A 26,069-nucleotide genomic window follows, 5' to 3' on the forward strand; every position below is an offset into this window, starting at 1 on the left:
TTGAAGATAAAATTTTATTTCTGACCAGAATAACATAAAAGATTTGTTTTCCATGCTTCAAAAAGAAAAAAACAAAAAAGGTCTTAAGCAACTCTCTGGCTTTTCTCTCATTCCCTACACATCCGAACTTCATGCTTCACTTTCCCTAAACCCGTGGGGAGCTACAAGACAGGCAGCCTTGACACAGAAACCAAGCAGGGACAGCGCCAGGGCCACAGAGCAACTCCCTGGGCACGAGCACGCAGCCCAGCATGCCAGCTGCCCTGCGCGAACCCTGACAACGTCTAAAGTGTTAACAGGCCCTTGACAAGTTTTGCCTACTTCACTCTGTGCAAATCCTTTAATATGGGCTGTGGGGAGAGGATTTTAAGAGACAAGAACAGAAAGGTTGGACCTTAACCCATAGAATAAAGGCTTGGAAAGCTTGGAATTGAACTAAAAGTTTAAAACTTGGTCTTGTGCTCCACTTGTAATTTCTCAGTTGTCCATCGCATGACACACTTGGACACTGACCTGTGCTTTTGAAAAGGCCCTCTGGCTCCTGAAGACTTCACTTCTTAGTAACAGTTAGACCTGCCATTCTTTAGAGACGAAGTACTAACTGAAATTACACAACTCCAAAGAAGCCTACAGGTCAAGTCATTCTTAAAACATACCGCTCTCACTGGCGGACTCAGTGCCTCCAGTTTCCATTCCTTCTTTACTATTTAACAATGTAACAAACACACTTCTAATTTTTTTTTCTACACTAATGGATGTTTCCACAAAAATTATAAGATTTAAGTGTCTAGTGTCTTATTTTCTCTTTGGCAACTACTGTTGCTTGGACAGTCTTTACTTTCCCCCTTTTATTAGAGAAAAAAAACCACCTGACAGGGCATATCAAATGGGAGTCGGGAATACCAGGTACGTCCCTGCCCATTGATTTGGTCCCTGAGGTAGTTGTGTATCTGTCCTCACAAAGGATACCTGCCGTGTGTATGCGTCACCTCCCAAGCAGTTCAACACAACGCGAAACTCCCTCACCCAGCCTCTGAGGGCCACACACCCACATGGCTCTTTTGGGGTATTTGACGGTTCAGGATCAAGAGGTCCTGTGTGGAGTTCTCTAACATTCCTCATCGTTTGGGATGGCACCGTGGTTACAGAAGGCTGGTTTTCAAGTTGCAGGTTTTATTGGTTTTAAAGATTTCAAGACCCTCCAGCATCATCTGTTTAAACAAAAAGAAAGGAATACCAAAACATTAAAGTTGATCTTAAAAAAGTATCTGCAATGGGATTTTTATTTCAAAAATTGATTATGGTTTTTCTTATGTGCTAAAGACTTTGAAAATACCTCCATGATGGAAATAGTGGCCACTGTCTAAAAATGGCTTTCTGAGTTATAAATACCACCACGGGACAAAGTAAATGATAATATTAGATTTGCAAAGCTCCATGGAAATCTCGACCCATGAATGTGCGTGCTTTTCCCCTTCTCAGTGGACTGGAAGAGGGGGCGGCTGTCAACAGTGAGGGGCAATTTCAGCACACAGGGCGGGAGCCTGCTGACTTGCAGAGAAGAGTGAAGGCTCAGGGTGTGTGCACAACGGGACTGCCTGCAGGTGGGAGCCTGCTGTGCCGCTCTGAGCCCTCCCGCCTGCAGGTATGGCCAGCAGCACTGAGAAGGTGAACCTTGGTCTCACCCACATGCACAGCAGGACAAAGCTTTCTGTAAGGAAGACCAGAGGGCGCTCTCTACACAGACAGACCTGCTTGGAGAGGAGGCTGCCAGTGTGGGCGCTGGCATCCAGGGGATCCCCGAGGAGCCCACAGACTGGCTTGCCCACTGCTCTGGAGCAAAGTCCACCCGGCAGTCCGCTCTGCTGCCCTATACACACACCACCAATTCAGAGGGTGGCCTGGGACAGGAAAGCTGTGCATATGCAGCGGCGGCGGCGGCAAATCCACACAGCCGACTGCGGAACAGTCACCCGGGCCCACCTTCTAAAATGCCGGCAGGCAGCTGAGGAGCCCCAGACATGGGGGAAACACGCAGCAGGAAGGAGACTAGAGGAAGAGAATCTCTTGTCCCGGAGGGAACAACTCAAAGAACACTAGTTTTGGGCTTCCCTGGTGGCGCAGTGGTTGAGAGTCTGCCTGCCAATGCAGGGGACACGGGTTCGAGCCCTGGTCCCGGAAGATCCCACATGCCGCGGAGCGGCCGGGACCATGAGCCACAATTACTGAGCCTGCGCGTCTGGAGCCTGTGCTCCGCAACAAGAGAGGCCGCGATAGTGAGAGGCCCGCGCACCGCGATGAAGAGTGGCCCCCGCTTGCCGCAACTGGAGAAAGCCCTCGCACAGAAACGAAGACCGAACAGAGCCATAAATTAAGTAAATGAATAAATACATACATACATACATACATACATACACTAGTTTTATTTTTTTAGTTTAGTTACAGATGTCCCTAACTACTGGATTCACAATCCAAATATTTGCTAAAAGACTTCAAAGAATTTTATCCAAAATACTATCAAAATGGAATTCTTCCTCTAAAGATACGTGCACTGAAGTTGTACAGAATGTAAGGGGGGTGGGCGCAGTGTCAGCCGCAGTTGGAACTCAGCCGGCCCCTCAAAAGGCTCACCGACACACACTCACGGCCACCACCGCCAGCCAGCAGGAGCCAGCACCTCCCCTGTCTCCTCCTCCCACCGGGCCCAGCTCACTCTGCAGGCAGCCACTGAGAAACCTGCCGTGTTTGCTTATTTGTTTAACGTTTATTATGAATTTTTGTATCCATAACAAACTATTTCAACAGTACACGTTCCTTGTGGTGTAGAAGGAAAATGCAGTATCACAGTACTGCTCAAACATATGCACTGAGGACCTAATTTAAATGTTAGGTAAGTAACTGGTGGTATGTTAAATGCTTCATAGCTCTCCGAAATTCTTGGTAGATTATTATATTGGTGTTTAAGAGTGTTTTACTGAGGTTTTCTTATCTAATAAAAAATAAACTCTGTTATCGAAAAATCCTCTATTCTAATGTTTTCAGGAATAGAGTAGTCAGATAACCAGGGAAGTCTCTGGTATCTCTAGAGATTTGAAAAGATACCATAGTCCTAGAACAACAGATGCTTTGAGAAAAACTAAATCAGAAAACAAGAGCTCTCAGAAATGAACAATAACACCCAAAATAAAAATTTAACACCCAAAATTAAAAAGAAAAGGGTGGAACATATTTTGAGAATCCTCCAGAAAGTTTTTAAAGAAAATGAAGACATTAGAGAAAACACAGTAGAAATGAGTCCAGGAGGTCCCAACTAATGTGACTGAAGGAAGAGGAAACAGAGGAGACAGATTATTCCAGAACTGGAGGGAAGAAAAAACTGAGCAAGGTATATAAAAACCTTGCTCACCTATAGACATCCTCAGGAAGTTTCTAAACATCAAGAAAGAAGAAGATCCTAAAAGCTTCCAGAAAAGAAAGAATAGGTCACCTACAAATCACAGAGATCTGGGTTGCAGCAGACCCTCTTCAACAGGAAACCTGGCCGCTTAAGACAGTGGAGTTCCAAGGGGGAGTCATGAATGAAGAATCCCATGCTCCAACCAACAGTGACGAGCCGGTCCTCGGGGGGCGGGGGCCGGGGGAGCTACCGGAGGAGGTTCTGGCAGAAGTGGGTGCGGCGGGCAGAAGGCAGACCTGGCGGTAATCCAGGACAGCAAGGAAGGGGGCTCCAGGGTGACACGGCTGCAGCAGTCCAGGACGAGCAGGTGGTCAGGGGATGACTCGGAAAATGAGAGGCAGTATGACTGAGAGAATACGTACATTTAAAAACGTTGTGAAATGTGATTTTTTTGGACAACAAGGAGAAAAGAATCTAGAAACTCCCCCCAGAAAGAAAAGCAACACAAACACCACCAATACACAACAACCAAAAATGGGAGCATGATTAATGGAATGTTAAGGAAAGAAACACACTGGACTAAGAACACAGCCTGCAGCTGGCACAGCAGTCATGGCACCGGACCCATGAACACAACACACAGCTGGCTAACCAGGAAAAATACTTCCTGTGTTTTTAAGCAACTATTGTTTTCCAACTTTTAGAACCGACCTATAGACAAACTGGAGGGCTTCTTTCCCCTCAGTCCGTGACCATGACGATCAACACTGACGATATAAAAGCTGGTGGGCTTCGGAAAGTGAGACGAGGAAGGGGAGGCGAGAAGGGTAGGGGCCATTACAGCTGCATCTTCATATTGAGAAGTCAGAAAACATAAGTGCACTATTTAAAGAATGAGAAAGTACAGACTATGGAAACCTGCAAAAAGGAGAGGGAGGGAATGGTAAGAGTGAGCTAGATCCCCTTTCCTAGGGGTGACAGAGATTGTCTATTTAAATAAACGGTTCAACTAAATATTTAAATAGTTTAAATAAATCTCATTCAGTGATAGAGGTAACAAAAAACACATGATTTAAAGTGGTTTTCTCTGGAAACTAAGGTGACATAAATCAGGATAGTGGTCACCCTCAGGTGGTGAAGGAGTGACTAAAAAGTGATGGGGCTTGGGGCGGGCGGGGGGCAGGCTCCTGACACCGTTTCGTTTCTTGAACTGGAGGTAACCAGTGAGTTTTCGCAATCGTGTATTCACTTTGTGAAAACTCACTGGGCTGCTTACAATTTGTGTACTTGGCGAGTTTTTCTTCAATAACATGCTAACTTAAAGAAACAAATTGTTAAAGTAGGAACCTCTGGGCAGTTGGAATGATCTATGTATCATTCCTTCGACCAAGAGGCTGGGGCATTAAAGCAAACCACTATGACTGAAAACACCTCCAAATAAGGCCAATCTGCAAAATAGAAAAGACATTACAGGGCTCCCCTGGTGGCGCAGTGGTTAAGAATCCACCTGCCGATGCAGGGGACACGGGTTCGAGCCCTGGTCCGGGAAGATACCACATGCCGCGGAGCAGCTAAGCCTGTGCACCACAACTACTGAGCCTGCACTCTAGAGCCCGCGAGCCACAACTACTGAGCCCACGTGCCGCAACTACTGAAGCCCATGCACCTAGAGCCCGTGCTCTGCAACAAGAGAAGCCAACACAATGAGAAGCCCGCGCTCGCTGCAACTAGAGAAAGCCTGTGCGCAGCAACGAAGACCCAACGCAGCCAAAAATAAATAAATAAATAAAATTTTTTAAAAAAAGAAAAGAAAAGACATTATACCAGTATCTGATTGTCTGAGTTTCTTTGAAACTTCAATTTCATTTTCTTCTAACTTCCTCTTTGCACAGTCCTGGCATGCATTACCTGAAAGATGAAAACTTTTATTAAAAAACTTATCTAAGAATGGCTATCATCAAAAAGAACATAAACAACAAATGTTGGCAAGGATGTGGAGAAAAGGGAACCCTTGTACACTGTTGGTGGGAATGTAAACTGGTGCAGCCACTGTGGAAACAGTATGGAGGTTTCTCAAAAAACTAAAAATAGAATTACCATATGATCCAGCAATCCCACTCCTGCGTATATATCGGAAAAAAACAAAAACGCTAATTGGAAAAGATACATGCACCCCAGTGTTCATAGCAGCATGATTTCAATTGCCAAGATATGGAAGTAAGTGCAAGTGTCCATCAACCGATGAATGGATAAGGAAGACGTGGAATACATCTTGGAATACAATGGAATACTACTCAGCCATAAAAAAGAACAAAATTTTGCCATTTGCAGCAACATGGATGGACTTGAAGGGCATTATGCTAAGTGAAGTAAGTCAGACAAAGACTGCATGGTATCACTTACATGCGGAATCTAAAAAATATAACAAACTAGTAATGTAACAAAAAAGCAGACTCACAGATATAGAGAACCAGTGGTTACCAGTGGGGAGAGGGAAGGGGGGAGGGGCAACATAGGAGTAGAAGACTAAGAGGTAAAAACTATGAGGTGTAAGGTAAGCTACAAGGGTATATTGTACAACACAGGGAAAATAGCCAGTATTTTATAATAACTATAAATGGAGTATAACTTTTAAAAATTGTGAATCACTGTATCGTACACCTGTAACATATAACATTGTGCAGCAACTATACTTCAATTTAAAAAATTGTTTTAATTTTAAAAACACTTATCTGATTTTACTGAAGCACTGACCAACTAATCCCTACCATATGCTACAGATGTCTATCAAGTTAATGCTTTTTTCAAGAGAAATGGATGACTCTGGGAGTCAGAGAACGCAGCTAAAATAAATGTGTCCTTTCCCACGGAGATAAGGCAGAAACGGAAAGCTGAGCACGCCTGTTTCACGATTCCTTAACTGAAGCCCGTGCAGCACTATCAAGTTTCTATCTGTGGCTCTGCTGAGAGGGGCAGGGAAACCGGGGCTGCAAGGTCCCCGGCTCCACTGACCAGAGCCCCTTCTAACCCAACTGACTGACCAGCGTGGGGAAACCTGGCACTAAGTTCACCCCAGGGTGGACGCTGGGAGCCTCTGAGCGCAGTCGTACCTCGTAACTCATAAATGGGCAGAGTCGAGCCCTGCAAGATGAGTATGGACATTTCAACCACGTAGTAGATAGAAAATTTTACACCAATGCTTAGAACCTTTGCAATTAAAATCTCTGAAGGGGATGGGTCAAATTATACACTACCATGTGTAAAACAGAGAGCTAGCGGGAACCCTGCGGTACAGCACAGGGAGCTCAGCTCCGTGCTCTGTGATGACCTAGGTCGGGGGGCGGGGGCGAGGGAGGTCCAAGAGGGAGGGGGGTATGTGTATACATGGAGCTGATTCACTTCATTATACAGCAGAAACTAACACAACACTGTAAAGCAATTATATCTGATAAAAAAAAAAATCAACTACATCTTAGACCCAATGGTATGATACAAATAGACTCTTGTTCTAATTCCCCCGGACTCTTGGTTCCAGGACAGGAAATTATTCCTGGCACCAGTGGATGGCCCACGTTTGACAGAGCTGCTTCCCAGTTCAAGGGACCGTCACGCAGGTGTTGCCATCTATCATCTCTGGCGGGGATGTCTTGACACAACACGGGCTAAGTATTCAATGTGAGAAACACATCTATGATTTTAGAAGTAAGAGCAGGAAAACACTGGAACATGTAGGCAAAAAACAGGCTGGCAAAATCAAGATCTGCTTTACCGAACAACGTGGTGCTGTCCACTCGATCGGCATCTGGGGAAGAGAGGAGAACAGTCAGCAGACCCGACTCCACAGCGCTTCCTCGTCAGGCCGGCGGTGGAGACGGAGGCGAGGCCGGCTGTGACGCAGCGGGGGAGGCCCGGGCCAGCCCGAAGCCTGCTCTGCGCGCCGGGGCAGCGGCACCGGCTCCCGCCCCTCCTCTCCACCCCCAGGGCCGACGTGAGGACTGAACCCCGACGTGTGAAGCCCCCGACAGCCCGGGCGCGGGGAGCTGCCACCACGACTGCCGTTGCTGCTGACCCAACACCCTCTTCCAACAGGAGAAGCACCTCAAGAACTCGCGTACAGATGTCCCTGAGGAAACGGTCACACATTACAAGTCCAAACGGCCTTCAGCCCCCAGCAGCCTGTCAAATGCACTCAGCGGCCAGGGTCTGGAAAAGGGGCCTGGGTGGGGCCCGGAGGGCCCCACCATCGGCGGCACACGCGGGAGCCCCGGCTGAGGTCCTGTGGGACGGCACGCAGGCCCGTGCAGGGACACCCTGAAGGCATGTTCCACTGCTGTCGGTCCAGGACCCCAGCCCCAGCTTCAAAATACCTGGGCACTAACTCTCTGAGCCTGTCTCATCAGCTCTAAAATCATCTACTTAGTAGCAGTGGATACTGTGACGAAAAGTGAAATAAGGTCAAGAATGTAAAATTCATAGCAGTGTGTAACACAGCGCAAGGGTCGGCTCCCTGCTCTTTCCCTTAGTAAAAAAACTTGACTGCCACCCTAATGACACTTTTATTAATGTAAATGCAACTTAAGTCAGTCCATCTTGCTAATTATTAGCAATTCGGAAAAGGACTAGTGGGAAGAAGCTAGACTGCTGGATTATCTGTGCATTTGGTTCCCGTGATCTTCGCATTATCTCTAGTCTTCAAGTTCATGGCCGGTCACATGCAGGCAGCTTTGTGGTTAACCCAATTCCACTGTGTGGGTGACCACGTCTGAGTTTCCTATTACCGTGACATGACAGCCAATACAGACCTCTTGAAGTTTGCCGTCATCCATGTTTTATGACACCAAACTCAAAGCCATGAACTGCCCTTATGGCAAGATGACCAGTTTAAGAAGTGCTCACTTCTCTTGGTCATTCCTGGCAGATGATCAATTCCCCAAAGAAGGGCCAAGGACAATTACTTAAAAGGTGTGTTGCGCTCAGCAGAACAGGAAAAAGATGTTATTTAAAAAAGAAATAAAAGTCTTCATGAAATCATTTTGTGCTGCTGTGTTTTAACTTTTAAAAGGTAGTGACAGGATAAAGGCATGAGGTTATCTGCATTTTTCAGGTTGTCACTATCCCAGCTGATGAAGCTGGCTGCGCAGTTTTCTTTCTCGGTTAAGGTAATCTGAAGCATGGCATGTCATCTGTAACGAACAGACGCGTACAACTATATGCACAGCTTTAACTATAACGTTCTATTTATATGCTATTACTATCATACCAATAACCCTAGTCTTCTATTTTTAAAGTACCCAGAGACATTAAAAAAAATAATAACTAGAAGACTGGTGAATCTAATGGTATGTAAAATTACCTTTCAATTTTATTTTATGGTATGTAATTTATATCTACAAAAAAGGGGGAAAAAAAAAAAACAGAAGAATCCTATCAGATTTGTATATTGAAAAGTGAAAAAAAAATCCCATACCTGGACTTCGCTGTTTGCAGATCTGAGTGGCAAGGTCTTGCACATACCCCGGAAAATAGTCAAAACAGTCCCCGTAGGACACGACTTTGATCCCATGCAGAAGCATGTCTGCCTGATGCTTAAAGAAATGGTCTTCGTTCTCCTTGAGCACAACCATGTAGTGCTCCAAATCCACCTTGTTCGGCACCGAATAAAGGAAGAGGGCCTGGAATATCTGATCACGAAGGGTCTCTCCGCAGCCCACAAACAGAAAAGATTTGGTGCAGTACAAGTTCTGAAGAACTTCCTGTGAAAGAACCAACGAGGAGATCGACATGCTCATCTGAAAGTGAGTGGGATCTTATGATGTAAAGCTAGATATTTGCGATTTTAAATCGTTGCTCCCTAAGCAGCCTTTCCCAAGAGCCACAGAGGAGCAAAGTTAGAAAAGCAGAAAGGAAGGGGGCCCCTTCCTCTCCAAGCCAGGATAAACAGCCCAGGCCCCAAATCCACGTCCCCAAATCCGTGCAGATGCGCTACTGCCCACCCCTCCCCACCCACCATCTCGTCAGTGTAGTCACTCAATTCAAATCTTCTAGAATTATGTACAACTTTAAATGATTAAAACATAAAATAAGGGCATGAAATTTTCTTTCAGCTCCGAGCTGTGCACATGTAACGCCCTGGAATTAACCTCTGTCTCAGTGAATCACAGATGGGAACTCCACGGAGAGGGGCCTGGCCTCGGAAAAACAGGGTTTTGGGGAGTGCGGGCAGGAGAGCTGAGGAGGGGACCAGTGACAATGACCCAAGGGAGTGGGCGTAGAGGGAAACGAAGATTGTTAGTGGGGTCACTCAGGCACGCAGCAGAGAATCACCAGTTCAGACACCCAAACACCTCAGAGAGAGGTTCAGTATCGGCAAGGAACTTCTTCCCACGCAGTACTGGTGCCACTGAGGGGCGTCACCCCTGTGCCCAGGGCGTAGGGGCGAGGGAGGGAGGGCCTGATGCTGAGCTCAACAGCGAATCAGTGAAGGCCCGTGGCTTCTTAAGTGCCATAATAAATGAGTTTATTAAAAGCTAGCAGGCAGTTTCTCCACACTTCATTTTGTCCAGGATATCAAAAAAGCCTCACAGAGAATGAAATTTTAAAACTAGGTTTTGAAAGCTAAAAGAGATTGCGAAATAGAGAAAGGGAAGAAGATGCCTGAACGAACACAGAAAAAAGACGAGTAGAGACGAGTGGCCAGAGAAGAGCGCTGCCGACCGTGCGGGGGCCTGTGAGTCACGCTGAAGAAACGGAACTGTGACCCTGAGCAAGAGGATCACGGAACGTTCGCTGAGCATCTGTGCCAGGTGCCAGACCCTGTGCCAGACCCTGTGCCGGGCCCTGGAGACAGCGCTGAGAGCAGCGGCGTGACCCAAGGGGCAGGAGGCCTGGAGGCCAGGAACCTGCTCAGACCGCCGCCACTGCTGGCTAGCGGCCGCCACGCAGCCCCAGGGGTACAACCAGGGCCTAGTCAGGATGGGCATACCATGACTTCTGGGTCTTGAGTAACGTCTTTGTATCCCGATGGGTCCAACACCATCCCGCAGGGGTCTGTGTATAAGCCGTGAATGTGAAGAACTCCGTACTTCATGTGTCCTCTAGCCCACTGAAGGACCTAACAAAGAGCAAGCCAGACAGGGGAAGAACGCTGGTAGGTAAAACAGGTGTAAGAGGAAATATCCACAGTGACTCATGGCCTCTCAGACCTACCTGGGACACAGTAAGAGAGATGCTTCAATTTATAATTATACCTTTAAACCTAAGAGAAACTTAGGTGTTAAATGCTACTTATTCCTGTCCTGCCATGTCGAAAAGAACTTCTTCAGAGACCAAGACTGTTAGGTAGAAAATACCTTTAACATCTCAGCTTATAGCACACTGTCAAGACTGATGACTTTAGGGAGATGATGAAGGCTTTCACTTCTAAGTCACATGTTTTATTTTAATTACTGCTAGGTATACATTGTTTGTACACCCAGAAAAATACACATATACAGAAAAAATAATTTATCAAATAGCTCTAAATTGGCTTCATTTCAAGATACAGAAGATGCACATCACGTATATTCCTTTTATCTCCAGGCCAGGGGCTTTCACGTCAGCGGGCCGGACTGACAACCCCAGACAAATGGACTAACCCCCGCCCCCAGCCCCCCCACGAGCAGGCGGAGGAGCCAGCACTTCTGTTCCCTGCCACGTGCAGTTTATCTCCAGGGGCCCTCGGTACAGCAGGGAGCAGCCCCGCACATGGGGCCACGCTGCTCCGACATGGGAGCAGGTGTCCTGCCACGTGTCACGGCGGGAGGGGGGCCTGCTCGCGGCGTCGGCCGGGGCCCCGTCACAATTCCTCAGCCAAGCGCCGGGAGACAGGCCGCCTAAGGGCAGCTCCCACACTTCCCCGGGTCCCGAGTAAGACAGCATCGCAACGGGCCTCGGTGTCCCTGCGTGTGGAGCGGGGCTGGGACCCCCTGCCCGCCAGCAGTGAAGCAGGAACAGGCAGCAGCCGTAGCCGGCAGCGATCGTACAAATCCACAGGCACACACGGCGCACAGGAAATACAACCGATGCAATCAAACTGTGGTCAACCTTAGCAATAAAAGAAATAAAAGCGTAAAATGTGCACCTATCCGATGGGAGAAATGTGTTTTGTTAGGTTTTTTAGTAACGCCTCGTGCTGGCAAGACATGGGGGACGGAGTCCCCCTCACACAGCTGCAGGAGTGTAAACTGGAAATCTTCCTGGAGAACACGCAGGTGATTTACATCGTTTGTCTTTAAAATGGTCATACCCTTTGACCCTAACAGTTCTCCAGGAACTTATCAAAAGTGTAGGAATTTTCACTGTAGCGTTATTTATAGTTGTGAAAATATGCTCACAATGATAACTATAATCTAGTCTCACAATGAAATTACATTTAAAACCATGCTTTTAAAGACAGCTTGATGACAGGAAAATGCTCACAGTATAATATTAAGGGAAAAAAATCAGCCCAAAAACTTGACGTGTATTGCAATCCCAGTTTGTTAATTAATAAATAAATAAGCGAATTAACCAAAATTCACAGCAGTAGGACTATAGGTGATCTTGCTTTCCTGAACTATAGCCTCTATCACCCACATCTCCTACGATGACAGAGCCCTTGTGGGTGTGCAGGACAGAAGCAAACCGGAAGCCAGAGCAGGTAGACGAGGGGTCCTGAGGGGCTGGCGGCAGCGCCCTGTCCCAGGCCCTCCGTGCCTCGTTCCAGCGGGGAGAGGAGCCTCCGCGAGCAGACAGCACCTTTCCTATGACGGGCCCTCTGCTGGGAGGTGACAGCTCGTGCCACACCACAGCAGCAGTGCAAACATGCCTGCGCCTCTGCCTCTACCCCGCCTCCCGCCCCGGCGCCCGGCCCGCACCTTGGTCTTGTCCTTCAGATCCAAAGACTCCATGGGCTTGTTGTGCTGCTGCCCGAAGATCTCCAGCAGGTTGTCGTAGTTGGTGGTCAGCACCATGGTGCCCCTCTCCATCAGGCTGAGGATGGACTGCAGCACCAGCGGGCTCTGGATGTGCTGCTCCAGGTTGTCGAAAACCTCCAGCAGGCAGTCCTGGAAGAAGTTGGGCTTGGTGTCGCCCGTGCGCTACGGAGAGGTGGACCCGGAGTTACAAAACCGCCATCTCTCAGTCACCACTGAGCACCTAGGCAGGAGACAGTACTCTAGGCGCCAGGGATGCAGTGGTTTTTTTAAAAAAGAGAGAAAACGGCTGACCTTGTAGAGTTTACTGAAACCCTGGGGGAGGGAGGCAGGTAACGTGCCAACACATCAGCAGTGATCAATGCTGCGGGGAAGCCCAGCAGAGAAGGGGGCTCGCTGCCGCGCGGCAGAGGGTAAACAGGCCAGCGGGCCCCGGGACGGCCTCAGCAGAGCGCGGAGGGAGGGAGGCAGCTCTGGAGAGGGGGGTCCAAGCGGGACAGGAGCCAGCGCGAGGCACCGAGGTGAGAGCACAGGTGGGGCTGAGGGTGGGCGAGGGGCCCTGGTCTCCGGAGAGGAGTGAGGGCACGTGTCACAGGTGAGGCCAGACAGCTGACCTGGAACCAGATCACGTGGGGCCCTGAAGACCGCAGTGAAGACCGGGGCTCCCTCCCCCTCCGCAAGAGCCACAGAGGCACTGGTCTCCTCCTCCTTGCTGCTCTAGGGAACTGGATGAAAGACAGCGTGTCATGCTGCTGAGAGGCCCAGCAGGGTTAGGAGTGGGACTGGGCCCCTGGATGCAGCACCAAAGGTCACTGGTGGCCTTGACCAGAGCGGCTTCGGGGGAGCCTGGCTGCACTGGGTTCCGAGGGGAGGCGGGCAGCGGGCAAGAGCGAACACAACAGCCCCGGAAGAGCTGTGCTGTGACAGGATCAGAGAAACGGGGTGTGGCGCCAGGAGGCTGCTTCATGCGCTCCCAGCATGCACGCCCCTCCGCCAGCCTCGCCCCGGGGCCAGCAGCACGGGCGGGAGAGCCTGACCCGTGCATTCCCACCAAACGCCTCTGCCGGCCCCTGCCCCCCCCCCTGCGCCCCCGTCACCACCGCCATCAGCCTCGGGAGCGTCCACCAGAGTCCCCCACGTCCTCCCAGGTGGTCGCTCATCCCAGGGCTCGGCGCTCCCTCTTCCGACTCTCCTATCCCTGCCCGCTCGGGAGACCCCCGCTGTTCCCGCTGTTCCCGGGGCCGTCAGTGAGCCCTCATCTTCGCGCGCTTCTGTGAGCCTTCGCCTCATTCTGCCCTGAAGACCGGCTCCCCACGTCCCTGGCACCCGCACACTGCGGACCAGGGAGGACGCGAGGGTGGCACCCGCTCGCTGCTGAGTCTCTGCAGCTGCGCGTCTGTCACAGCGCACGCTGGGTTCACACCCACGCAGCTGCTCCTTCCTATGTCACAGCCTCTAAACGCCTCCATCACCCTCCTCCAGCGACCTTGTCCCATCTCCGCCATCCACACCCCAAACCTTATCATGACCCGCAGCGGGACCCTTTCCAGGACCTCTGGCCCGCCTCTCCCTCCACCTGCCCAACTCTTAGCACCCCGGCTCCCAGGGGACTTCACCCCGCCAGGACCCATGGCACTGACCCACTGTCTCTCCCTCCCCCGCCAGCCTAACTTCCCCCATTACGCAGCCTAGATTCCATAATGTAACACTACAGTTACTCCTGAAATTCGCTTTCATCTTCCCCGCCCTTCCCTGGCTTTGCTGGAATCCTTGGGCAAAACCCCAACCCTGAGAAAACCAACTCTCCACTTACTCCGTACCTGTTCCCAACCCACTGAACACGAGGAAAACAACCATTCTGACTGCCTCACTTGAACTCTTTTTTTTTATGGAAGTTCTCAAAAATACACAAAAGTAAAGAGGAGAATAAGATAAAGCTCCAAATATTCATCTCCTTGATTAAACAAGCGTCAACCTAGCTGGCCTCTATTCGAACGAATGGCCTCATCCGAGGGGTCCTTCTCTGGTCCATCGACTCTGCCCCTTCCTCCCCTGACAGGGCTCAGCAACTTCCTTTAGAAAGGGCCCGAGAGCAAACTATTTTAGGCTTTGCGGGTCACACAGTCTCTGCTGTCAGTACTCAACTCTGCTCTGAAGCATGAAAGCAGCAGCCCTAGACATTGTGTAAAGGAACGCAGAACTTTATTTACAAAAACAAGCAGCAGCCAAACCCTGCCCTATGATGCTAGTTCCCCTTATTAATACGACACCCATACCTGGCATCGTCACCCAGCTAAAACGACTTCCCAGACTCTGGTAAAGCCACGTATGGCCACATGTACAACTCCGGCCAATGCCATGAAAACAAAGTGACTTGCATGTCAGCCCCCGTAAGGGAGGACGCACGGCCCCTCTGTCCCCTTCCCACTAGCTGGCAGGCACACATCACTTACGGCAGGAGTCGGGGCAGCTAACCTTGAGTACGAGGTGCGGGCTGCACGGTGAAGACGGCGGAGCCATAAACGGGGGCCCGGGTTCCCCACACCGTCAAGCCCCTGCGCTCCCCTGGGGCTGCCCACCCAGATGTTTATGTGAGAAATGTAAACACAATCACAGTCAAGCCACATACTTTTGGGTTTCTTTCTGCAGCAGCCGAAGCTCTGCGTACTAGTTTTCAGGCTTTCTTCTCGGTTAACTAACCCTCAACATCTCCCCACCCCAACTCTCAGATGACAGCTATACTTCTTCAACAAACCTAAGGGGAAGAAAGCGGCCTCGGGCCTCGGCCACAGCGTCTAGCTCCCTGCCTGCCTGTGCGATGGCGACCTGGCTGTGACCTGTGTGAGCTCAGCCCTTTCTGCACCCGCCCCACTGGCTCCAGGGCATCACTCAGTGAGTGTCCCCTGTATCACCAACCGCTCTTCCTCTGCTAGGTCCTTCCCACCTGCAGACAAAGAAGCTCCATCTTCTCCCATCTTACAATGTTTGGGAAGCCCTGGTCGTGTGAAGGGATGCGGCTGGCCTGCTTGGACCAAACGAAGACCTGGCTGCTCCGTCCCTTCGCTAAAAGAGGGTGAGATCACCAGGCTGGTCCCCAGAGCAGCACGGCGACCTCCCTGAGACAAGCCCCCTAACCAGGTTCTGTTTAACATGGACTGTTTTAGGAGCCCACACTGTGCTCGGCACCCCGTCTGTTTAAAGGGACGATATTCTGATGAACTGAAAGATTTCTGGCTTGTCAGCCCAACTCGGTGAGAAACAGACACGATGCAGGCTTGGAGAAATCTAAACGCTAGACTCATTCACCAACCTGGCCCAGAGCCAAGGCGTCCCCAGTGAGACCTGACGCACTTGTGTGAAAAGACTTACAGGGGACATCTTCCGGATCAGGTCATGGGCGACAACCAGCAGGTCCCCGTCCTTGGTCACCTTCCTGCGGAACTCGGCCACATCCCCGGGGTGCAGCACCTCGAGCTGCTCCGCGGCCTCGATGATGGCCTCGATGCAGCTCCTCCACGAGCACAGGGCGGGGATCCCTGGGGCCACGGCGGCACTGACTCCCGTCCCGATGACCAGGAGCAGTTCCTGGGGCTGTTTCCGGATGAGGCTTTTTAAAAACTTTCTACTAAAAACAAGGGAGGCAAAGAATGAAAGCCAACATGGAAGTACTGCAACCACGAAGAAAACAGTGTAGTGTGGGAACATCCGTGAGGCGTCCGGTCAAACACAGCCCGTGCTGGACACAAACACACACGCATCGCCCCCCCAGTTATACTAACCGCAAGACGGAGCCTGTGCACTTTTCTTTTTGTGTATTAATCTCACATGTTCTATCCTCTTTCCTAAGGGACTTGGGACAGTACTGTCTTATTCATCTCGAGTCCCCCATAGTGTTGAGCACACGTTTAAGTGATATGTATTTGTGAACAAGAAATCTCAGCAATTTAAATTCCTTTAAAACTGCAAAGAGCTTGTAAATACAAACTATGATAATAAAATGATCCCTGATTACAGGGACAGAAAAGAAAATTCCTGGCAAAATGCTGGTCCTCTGCAACCCCCTCCCCGGCAAGCACCTCCTTCTCCTGCGTCACTTTACAGAAATGTAACCCGCCCACTCCCAGTCAGAGGTTTCTTTCCTGTGAAACGTGGCACCGCCAGCCTTAGATGTGACCCTCTGGTCACCTGCTGCTCGGTATGGAGGCCAGGCGACAGTCGCCTCCTTGGGCAGAAAGAGAGCTGCCTCTGCGAACGTTCCTTACTTTGGAGCAAAGGGTAGTTACCTGGCCCCGGAGATGCCCTCCCCAGCCGGTGTTCTCACTGCACTCACCCTCCCAGCTACCAAATAACATATGAGGAGACTTGTGATGGAAGCTATACACCTGTTTGAGGGTGCAGTTGACTTCATTTACCTTGATTTTTGTTCACTTCTCTTTGTTGTCTTTTCCACGGAATCCATCTGTGAGTCCTAAAGAGATTCAGAAGCAATCGGTCAGAAGCAACTTCTACTTCCCAGATGAAAGTTCTTTTATTAGTACCCTGGAAGAGAGATGAGGTGGAATTAAAATCAAAGGTCCTGGAGCTTTCTTTAAATTAGAATAACTGAAAAGCATCGTATACAAAAACGTACATCCAAAATGATTCCTAAGCCCCCATTCCTAATTCTGTGACTTGACAGGCCAGGCAAAGTCTCAGACCCAGATTCTGCGAAGCTCGACACTGGAGGGAAAATGAAGGGAAACTAGTGTGAGGGAGCGCAGGTGGTGCAGTGGCTCACTGGGTGTGTTCACTGCCCCTTCGTGACTCTGCTCCAGAACCGCTTCCAGGTGACTCGAACACAAACGACTTATCACGGAAGGAAGACAACGCAATGGCACGATAAAGTAAGCCACACACGGGTTTCCAGGACTATCCGAGCTCTCGAGGGTACCGAGCGGTGCACTAAGACGGACCACGACATGCCCAGCAAGTCTTCCAAGGAGACGCCAGGCCTCCCCTCGGCCGTACTGAAATCCAGTCCAAAGGAATAATCGAAGTAAAAGGTCAATTCTTAGCTTACATAAAACACGGCTCTCGAATCAGCTAGGTCTCTATTGCCAAACTATCTCCATGTTCTATCATTTTTCCAGAATCATATTTCCCCCCCCCAATTCTCTTCCTAACATTTACTGCAAAGAAGGAAATATACAGAAAAATAAAGATTAAAAAGCCCATAATCCTACTACCTACAAGCAATGACTGTTAGCATTTGTAGAGTTCCCTCTAGACTTTTTCCTTTAAAATTTTTACATCATTTGAGACCACAGGTCATATTCTACTATTTTCATGCATTTTAATAAAAGCATTTCTCTTATGTTATTCAAAACTATTCCTAAATATAAATGTAATAGCAACATACATGAAAGTCTATCTTACTGATATGCTATCATTTACTTTACCTACCTCCCCAATGTAGGGCATTACTGTAACACTCTGACAACCATCTCTGTGCACAAAGTTTTCATCTATTTTGAAATTATTTATTTAGGAGAGATTTCTGACAAGCAGAATTGCTCAGTTAAAGAATATGAACTCTGTAACATATCTCAGCACATTACCGCCAAACTGCTTTCCAGAAAAGTGATCAGCAGAATACGTAAGTGCCTGCTTTGCATAGCCTAACCAGCACTAATTGAAAACCACCTTTTCACATGTATAATCTCTTTTTTTCCCCCCTAAATTAGAATTAGGTCACCAAAAATAATTTTCCAGGGGAAGGAAACAAGGCTTAATCAGTCTATGAGCATCTTTAGATTTTAAAGCTAAACAGGATCGTAAGAATATCCCCTGGAAATGTATACAGAACTCTGTGTAGGTGCCTGCGCACATTTCCCTCCCACTCATGGGAAAGGGTTCAGAGCGCCCTTCAAACTCCCAAAGGTGTCTGTGACCTTTCCCCAAATGTTAAGAGACCAGTCTGTAGGCAAGGAAAGTGCTGTTCCCTGATGCCTGTCACCTGCCCAAGGCTGGTGCTCAGCCCTAACCCCTTCCCGCTGTGGAGTTACTATCTGAGTCATCAAAGGTCAGACTGTTTCATTTTTGTTTTTTTCTACTAGATATTTTCTAAGGAAAGGAATAAATATTGAGGTTTTCCACTATATTATATAATCCCCAGTATAAGCAACCTTGGGCCCCAGCCTGGAGATTTCAATGACTGACCTAACTATTCACCGATCCTCAGTTTTAACAGCTATGAAATAGGAAATCTTGCTAACTGACCGAGTGTTGAAAGCTTGGGAACCTCCCACAGGAAAGATGCTCCGGATTCAACCTCTGGAGTCACAGAGCTCAGGAGGCCGCAGACTTCCTTTCTCAACCTCCCACTGCAGGACGGAACTCAGGGTTCTTCCTGTTCAATCCTATATGAAAGGTTAATACGAGATGCTTACGGCTGACTAATCCAATTGCCCCCCAATCCTGCTCCCCCAAATAATCTACATCACTTGAAAATAGTTACTCCTTCCCACCTGGAAAGGAGTCTTTTACCTCATCCTGCTCTACAAAACATTTTAGAATTTTTTTTAAACAGTCACTGGTCAACCAATGACTTAAGAAATCACATGCCCCAAACTGTCACCGTTGTGAAGAACTTTTAAAAATCTCTCTCTAGTTCTTTCAATTATTGTTCAGCTGCTTTCGATGCCCCATATATGTATGAAGATAGATACAAATGGAAACCTAAACATTGAATTTACACATCTGCAAAAAAGTATGAACAAATTAAACTTTTGTGGGCTGGACTTAACTCCAAAATTAAGTGATTTCAAAGTTTTCCAAAAGAACAAGTTACCACTATAAGTACTGAGCACTTATATAACAGGTGACAGCCTGCACTCCTGGGTGGTGGTTTGCTGGCTTAAGCGCTCAAAACTCATTCTCCTCCTGAGCGTGATGGAGGCCTGGAGCTGGCTGCGCAGCACTTCCAACAGAACCGCACATGCTCCAAACTCAACAGGCAGGTGAGCCTCTAGACTTTAATACCGATGGGTGTCTTTAAGGATCAAAGTAGCCAACACAGAAAGTACCCAAGTACATTAAATCTCAACACAATAACTATGTAATGATGAACTGCATAGCTGCCCATATTTAGACATTTACAGTTCATTATAACACTGCATGTTGAAAGACATTACCTCATTTCCTGTTCTTTCAGCAGCATAATTATCCGAGCCAAATCTCACAATGACTTAGAAAGTACCCCAAATCTCTCCTTGTTTTTAAACCAAGGGCCAAGCACGAGGTCTCCCTCCAAAGCACTCAGTGCCCGATCCTAGAAGTTTCTGTAGGTGGGCAAGCCTCTGGGGTTCTGCTCCCATCCCCAACACCATTCCTCCAAGCCAGTCAGGTTCCAGACAACAGGAACAAAAGCCTTCAGAGACCTTTTAGACACTGCATCTTTTGGTTTCCTTGGTGATGGTGTCGTCACCACAGTGTGCAGGCCCAAAGCCAAGTCATCATGGCAACCCATTTTCTTTTTCAAGGACCTATCAGCATTTTCTGAAAGCAAAATCAGGCCCCAACACAGATTTGTATAAGCAGTTCCTGTCCTTTTTATTTAAAGCCATGAATAAAAGTCTGAATAGGATATTTTCTGCTTAAAATCTGAGATCATGAGTATTTTATGAACTTCAGAGTAGCCAGAGACTGCCTTATCCTTTGAATCCCTAGCGTCCAGCACTAAATAAATGTTCACCAAACTGAGTCTAATGCAAAACAGAATAAACTACAAACACCAAACTTGTTATTTACAGCTAGCAAAACAAAGTCCCGCTCCCCAGCTCCCTAACTCCACCGCGCCGGACTGTCAGTGACCTCCCCGCCCCCGCTCCATCGTGCCTCCTGGTCCCCTGGCCCTTGTATAGTCAGTCCTGCTCTCACTGACTCCGGGCTTGGTCATATGACTTCTTTGGCCAATGGGATGTCGGCAAACAAGCAAGCAAGCATTTGATAAGCACGTTGACACTGGAGCCTGCCCTCTTGGAACTCAGCCTCCTAAAGCCCGGTCTAGCCTCCTGGACGGCCACCGATGGAGGGCACGCCAGCTGACAACCCAGCACCATCCACTCGACAAGCATGCAAGGCTATGAGGGACCGCTCAACGCCAGGCAAGCAGCCAGATAACCACAACTGCGTGAGCGACCCCAGCTAGGCCAGCCGGAGTCCTGCTGAACCAGGCCCAGGTGCTGATCTACAGAACTGGCCGTTCTTTGAAGCACTCATTACCGTTCTACACAGCCAGAAAGAGCAGAGGGATGGGAAAAAAGACAAAAGTATCAAGACCAAAAAAAAAAAAAGCACAGATCAATGAGTGAAAGGGTCCATAAAGTTTTGAGGGGGAGGGAGAAAATATTCGTCAATAATAGTATTTTAGGGACTTCCCTGGTGGTCCAGTGGGTAAGACTCCATGCTCCCAATGCAGGGGGCCCGGGTTCAATCCCTGGTTGGGGAACTAGATCCCATGTGCATGCCGCAACTAAGAGTTCGCATGCCACAACGAAGATCCCCCATGCCAAAACTAAGACCCAGTGCAGGCAAATAAATAAATAAATATTTTTTAAAAAAGAAGAGTATTTTATTACAAGTAGCATAATAAAAAACTTAAAACGAATCACTTTCTATTATAAATTACACCTTCACTTAAGTACAAACCCTGAATTAGAAGTTTCCAGTCTGTGGGACCCTGAAAAATATTCTTAAGAAAACTTCTTAACTTCTTCCTATAAATAATCACATGGGTTTTGAGTGGTATAAAAGAGCATGGAGATGACAACTCCCAAGTTGTACAGCCCCAGATTACAATGAAGGAAGAGGGGCCTACAGTAGACATACGCTCAAAATATATTCCTTACACAGGGACATCGCAAATGTTCATGAAAATTTCCAAATGCTCGCTTTGAACTCACTTGAACCCAATCCACAGTGATGGAATAAGATCCCCCAGAATTTGTGGAAAAAGTCAGGTCACTGTGACTACAAATGACTTGATTAATGTAAAGGCCTGGCAACACAGCTAGCTCTGGTATTACCACTCTGCTACTGTTACAGAAGTAACCCACACTAAGAAATGATTTATAAATCTGCTACTCACAGGAGACAGGAGACCTGAAATATTAATACTAGTATTAAATGTAATCCCTGTAGCCAGTGTGGTTCCTAAGGACTGGCATGTCCTTAAATAAGGCCAAACCAATTGCCCTGCGACTACACCCAGGCAGGTGTGGAGGCCTCCGGCCATAAAGCAAGCTCTTCCCGGCTCCATCAGCACATCGCAGAGGAGTGCCTGGGGCCATAGCTCACTGACACTGACACACCTGGTCCTTAACATCATCCTCCTTGCCCTTCACACTAACTTGATTCCCTCAAACTGCCTTTTTCATGGCAATCTGGTTCCCCATGTTGACTTGGGAGGGGGGGCCACAGAAGCAGAAATCATTGGGCAACAAGAGGAAGTTTTCAAGTACATTTGACAGACTTCTAACCACTAATGAATCATCTGGGATCTGGTTGGTAGAGGTATTTCTGGCGAGTTTGGTTAGCATAAGTAGGTTCACCTGAGCTGAAAACAAGGTGCAAATGGACAAAAATTAAGCTTCCAGAACTGCAAAGGAGAGGCTTGCCCTGAAACCACAACACCTGGGGCTCTGGTGGAGAAAACACAGGATCTGGAGACAGGAGACACCACCATATCCCCAGCCCTGAGATCGCTCTGAACCTCAGTTTCCGAATCTGTCAAATGGGAATGCCACCATCCACATCACTGATTGTTGTGAAGATTTTGAGTGAGTCCGATATCTGAAAGGCACTTAACCTTAAGATGTTTATCTATTACTATAAACCACCTCAGCAGCCAGCTGCTCTCCCTCAGCAACAGGAAGCTTTCGGTTCAACACTACTTCTCCACAATGACATATTCATTTAACCTGGATTCTGGTAAAACTTAACCCAGTCATTACTAGTAAGAGATCTTCAGGATGAATTGTTTTCTTCAAGTTACAGGAAATACAAAACCTTAATTTGAAAACATGCTACTTAACGAATCACTTTTTATTCAGTCAAAATAAACTGCAGGGGGAAAAAAATCCTTATTTTGTAATGATCAAAATGTGTTCCTTTGCTTCTTGAAACCAGTGCCTCCAAACAGAGTTGCTTGGGCACATAAGCTCAAACCAAGAAAACAACAAAACCCACCACTAGTAAAAAATTTAAAGGCCACAATTTAGTTCAAAAAGCAACATTAATTACTGACGCTTTCTACGCCCCTATTAGATTCAAGGGCAAACACTAAGCACTTTACATGCATTCTCATGTAAAGCTCTCAACAACCCTGTGACGTGGCTCTTATTATTACCTCTCACCTGGCCAACACTGACATTAAACCCTTTTAAGAGGCCAACCACCATGCTAAATGGAGTCTTGCACGTTTTCTCCAATCATCAGTGCAGCTCAGGAGGGCAAGCAAATATACCTGACATTTTACTAGGAACACTGCCAACATGTGAAGTGGTCACTGGTTAATAGTTTGTCCATCAGATATGACATGCTGCACAACTCAAATAGACACGTTACTTAACAATAAGCCAATAATGGCTTATTAAAATGCACCAATGCAGAGGCCAAATGCTGAAGCACCAGCATTTATCCATCCCAAGAGGAATAAGAGATGTTCTAGAAAGTAAACCTCCAGTGAAATCTAAAATTATAGAATTTTAGAGCTGGAGGGATCTTAAAAGGTTCTGCGATGTCAAATACCCTAAATAACAGGTGTGAAAATTGAGACTGAGAGGCAGTGACTTGGTCAAGGTCCCCTAGGGAGTCCGGGGACAAGCTATAAACTCATTCTTGGCTTATGTCCCATAATCTTGCCACTATCCCGGGCACCAGCTGGTCCACTGTGACCCCAAAACTTCATGTAAGGTACTCATTTGTACCTCTTTTTACGACCTATCTTTACAAATACCAAGCCACAGAGTTTGGCTGATCTGCAGGTTCACCTGCTTCCTAGCTCCATTCATTTTCCAGAAATGCTAAGAGAAACAGCCATTATTAGGAAGATACTAGAGGCAGCAAGAAGCAGCCTCGGGCAAAACAACTAGCTCACAAGAGCTTTCTGTTTGCTCCCGGCTGGCAGCTTATCACACAGCTGTCCGTGTTAACTTTAGCAGGGAACAGATAAGGAGGGCTCAGCTGGGAAACAAAGCCACCACTGGAGAGGACTTCATTCTCCTGGGAAAGAGACCTTGAGGCTCTTTGAGGGAGGAAGTAGGATCCAGCAGAAAGAGTCCAGGCTTAGAAGTTAAACAACCGAGTATCAGCTGTACTACTTAATATGGGGTTGAGTTACCCCGTCTCTCTGAGCTGTATTTCCTTCATCTGTAAAAAAGGAATAATATCGTACATCTCAGGGTTGCTGCAAACACTAAAAGGGGTAACACTTAAAACAGCAGAGCCCACGACAGTGCGATCCCCACTACACCATATGCACGCGATGGGTATCCTTCCTGGATTTAATCAATTGAAATGAAATAAAATTTAAAATTCAGTTCCTCGGTCACACTGGTCACGTTTTAAATGCTTGACAGCCACACGTGTCGAGTGAACTGGACAGCACAGATCCAGAACACTTTCATCATCACAGAAAGTTCTACTGTACAGCGTCACTGTACCGGGCGAGTCTCCCTGCCCCTCACCCAAGTCCAGACCTCAGCAAACAAAAGTCCTGTGGATTTATTCTCAGTCGATCTCTAATCCCTACCCTCTGCCATGCCTTGCAGTCCTCACAACTTGTCTGGGCTGACAGCCACCCTGCTTCCGGTTTCAGCCCCTCTGGTCCCACACTGTCTCCAAAGTGACGTTTCTGACACAACACATCTGAACTCGTCTCTCCTTCAAGGGCTTTCCAGTTCCTTCAGGACCCCCAAGCCCAGCTTCCAAACACTCCATGATCTGGTTCTACTTCTGAGACCCAGCCTCTCCCCTCCCTGCCCACTGTGCCACATGTGCACCTCCGGGGTGGATGCTGGGCTCACTCTGACACACAGTCACCCTGATGAAGTCCTAGGTGACCTATGGGCAAAAGACCAAAACCTCCCCTAAAAGGACTAACAAGTTCCCAGCGTCAGTCCCCAGGCAGAAGATGGTGGGCTGAAACAAGAAAGAGCTGGAAAGGTCTTTTGGGTCTAGACTTTAAGAAGCTTAGCCATGCTTGAGGAAGCCGAGGTCCTTGCTGGCACCACCCTGGTCCAGGTCACCTCCACCTCTCATGTGGTCTTGCTTCCTCCAAACAATTCTCCCACACCAGACCCAGCAATTGTTCAAAAACACAAAATCCCTCTTCACTCCCCTCCTCAAACCCCTCGATGGCCCCCCACTCCCTTCAAATACCAAATCCTCCACCGGGCTTCAGGAGCTCCTCTTGCTTTGGTCCTGACTACCCTGGCCCAGCCCGTTCTTGCCACTCCACGCCTGAAACCCCGCCCTCTGCCAAGCTTCCCAGTTTCCCCCATTCTGGTCTCCTCTATCCGGAACACCTCCCTCACTCCTCTCCACTGACCAACGCCCACCTTTCTTCAGCTGGGAGCTGGACCATCACTCGCTCAGGGGGATGGGAGAAGCAGTAATTCAAGAAAGGGCCAAGGGCATGGAGGGCCTCAGGGAACAAAGCTGGATTCTTCCCACTCAGGATTCCCTCTAATAGCCCCTGAGGACCTTGCTCATTAAGGAGGTATTACATCTCCAGCCACCCCCCCCCAGGATGAATCTATGCTCCAGCCCACCTCTTGGTTTCCAAAATCTCATGTGCTTTGTGGCATGCCTCTCCTTTTCACATACTGTCCCTTTGCCTGGAGTGACCCTGGCAAACTTCTTGATTTCAACCTTCAAGAATCAGCTCACCTATTACCTGTCACTTTTCCTCCCCTCCAAGAAGCCCTCCATAACACCCCTTCCTAAGAATCTGACCCTCACCCCAGCTAAGTTCAAGGCCATATAAAAACTACCTATGTGCTTAACTACCCCCCTCCATCGTGGCCCTGAGAGCAGGGGCTGTGTCATCTCTGGCTCCAGTGCCAATTCCTGGAAAGTTAGTCTTTTGGGTCTAGACTTTAAGAAGCTTAGCCGTGCTTGAAGAAGCCACGGTCCTCACTGCCACCACCCTGGGTCGAGGTCACCTCCACCTCTCATGTGGTCTTTCTTCCTCCAAACAATTCTCTCCCACCACAGCCATTTAAAGAAAAAAAAAAAAATTAGCTCCATGAATGACAAAATTAGGAGACAAGCTCAAAGCGTCCTGGTCCGCCCCGAGCCCCTCACCTACTTAGCTGGGCCACCCTGCACCACATCGGATCTGTTTTCTAGGCGCTTCTGTGGAGCCATGAGTCTCACCGCAGAGCATGAAAATTAACCCCTGTCCTGCTCTGGCCTCAATGCAACAGTAAACACGACGCCACGGCCCGCGCTGAGATCACACCCCCTACCTGGTTACAAAGAGCCATCAGGTGACTCATATGCCTCTACTTCTTTTATATTATCAAGAATTCACAAACCCCCAGGAACACTTTCACGGACGCCCCATTGGTCCACGGACCTCAGGTTTGAGAAACCCAGCCTCGAGACCAGCGAGGAGAGGGAGCCAAACGGCAATTGAACCTCAGGGCAGGTGGTAGAGGGCAGGGCAGACGCCGAGG

General features: G+C 48.4%; 1 protein-coding gene and 1 long non-coding RNA gene across 10 annotated transcripts in view; one reads left to right on the forward strand and one right to left on the reverse strand.

Moving 5' to 3' along the window:
* The window catches only part of FAM118A (family with sequence similarity 118 member A), a 26,741-nt gene continuing 672 nt past the window's right edge, over positions 1-26,069 (reverse strand). The window contains exons 1-12 of one of the 9 annotated variants that reach the window (XM_082421626.1): positions 19,521-20,147; positions 18,607-18,746; positions 16,979-17,067; positions 16,761-16,887; positions 15,718-15,973; positions 12,292-12,513; positions 10,380-10,508; positions 8,865-9,150; positions 7,167-7,199; positions 5,222-5,305; positions 3,492-4,315; positions 1-1,211 (exon numbers count right to left, since the gene is read on the reverse strand). In XM_082421626.1, the coding sequence (XP_082277752.1) occupies positions 4,284-4,315; positions 5,222-5,305; positions 7,167-7,199; positions 8,865-9,150; positions 10,380-10,508; positions 12,292-12,513; positions 15,718-15,973; positions 16,761-16,807 (1,089 nt within the window). In that variant the 5' untranslated portion in view covers positions 16,808-16,887; positions 16,979-17,067; positions 18,607-18,746; positions 19,521-20,147 and the 3' untranslated portion in view covers positions 1-1,211; positions 3,492-4,283. Of the gene's footprint in view, positions 1,212-3,491; positions 4,316-5,221; positions 5,306-7,166; positions 7,200-8,864; positions 9,151-10,379; positions 10,509-12,291; positions 12,514-15,717; positions 15,974-16,760; positions 16,888-16,978; positions 17,068-18,606; positions 18,747-19,520; positions 20,148-26,069 lie in introns of those variants that run through there. The other 8 variants (XM_082421625.1, XM_082421624.1, XM_082421629.1 and 5 more) reach the window with 8 other exon arrangements.
* LOC309641551 overlaps positions 20,228-26,069 on the forward strand; it is a 13,447-nt gene continuing 7,605 nt past the window's right edge. The window contains exon 1 of the long non-coding RNA XR_014252683.1: positions 20,228-25,974. This is a non-coding gene — a long non-coding RNA (uncharacterized lncRNA). The remainder of the gene's footprint in view (positions 25,975-26,069) is intronic.

Source organism: Balaenoptera physalus (genome assembly GCF_965194825.1).
Source record: "Balaenoptera physalus genome assembly, chromosome: 13".
Lineage (NCBI taxonomy): Eukaryota > Metazoa > Chordata > Mammalia > Artiodactyla > Balaenopteridae > Balaenoptera > Balaenoptera physalus.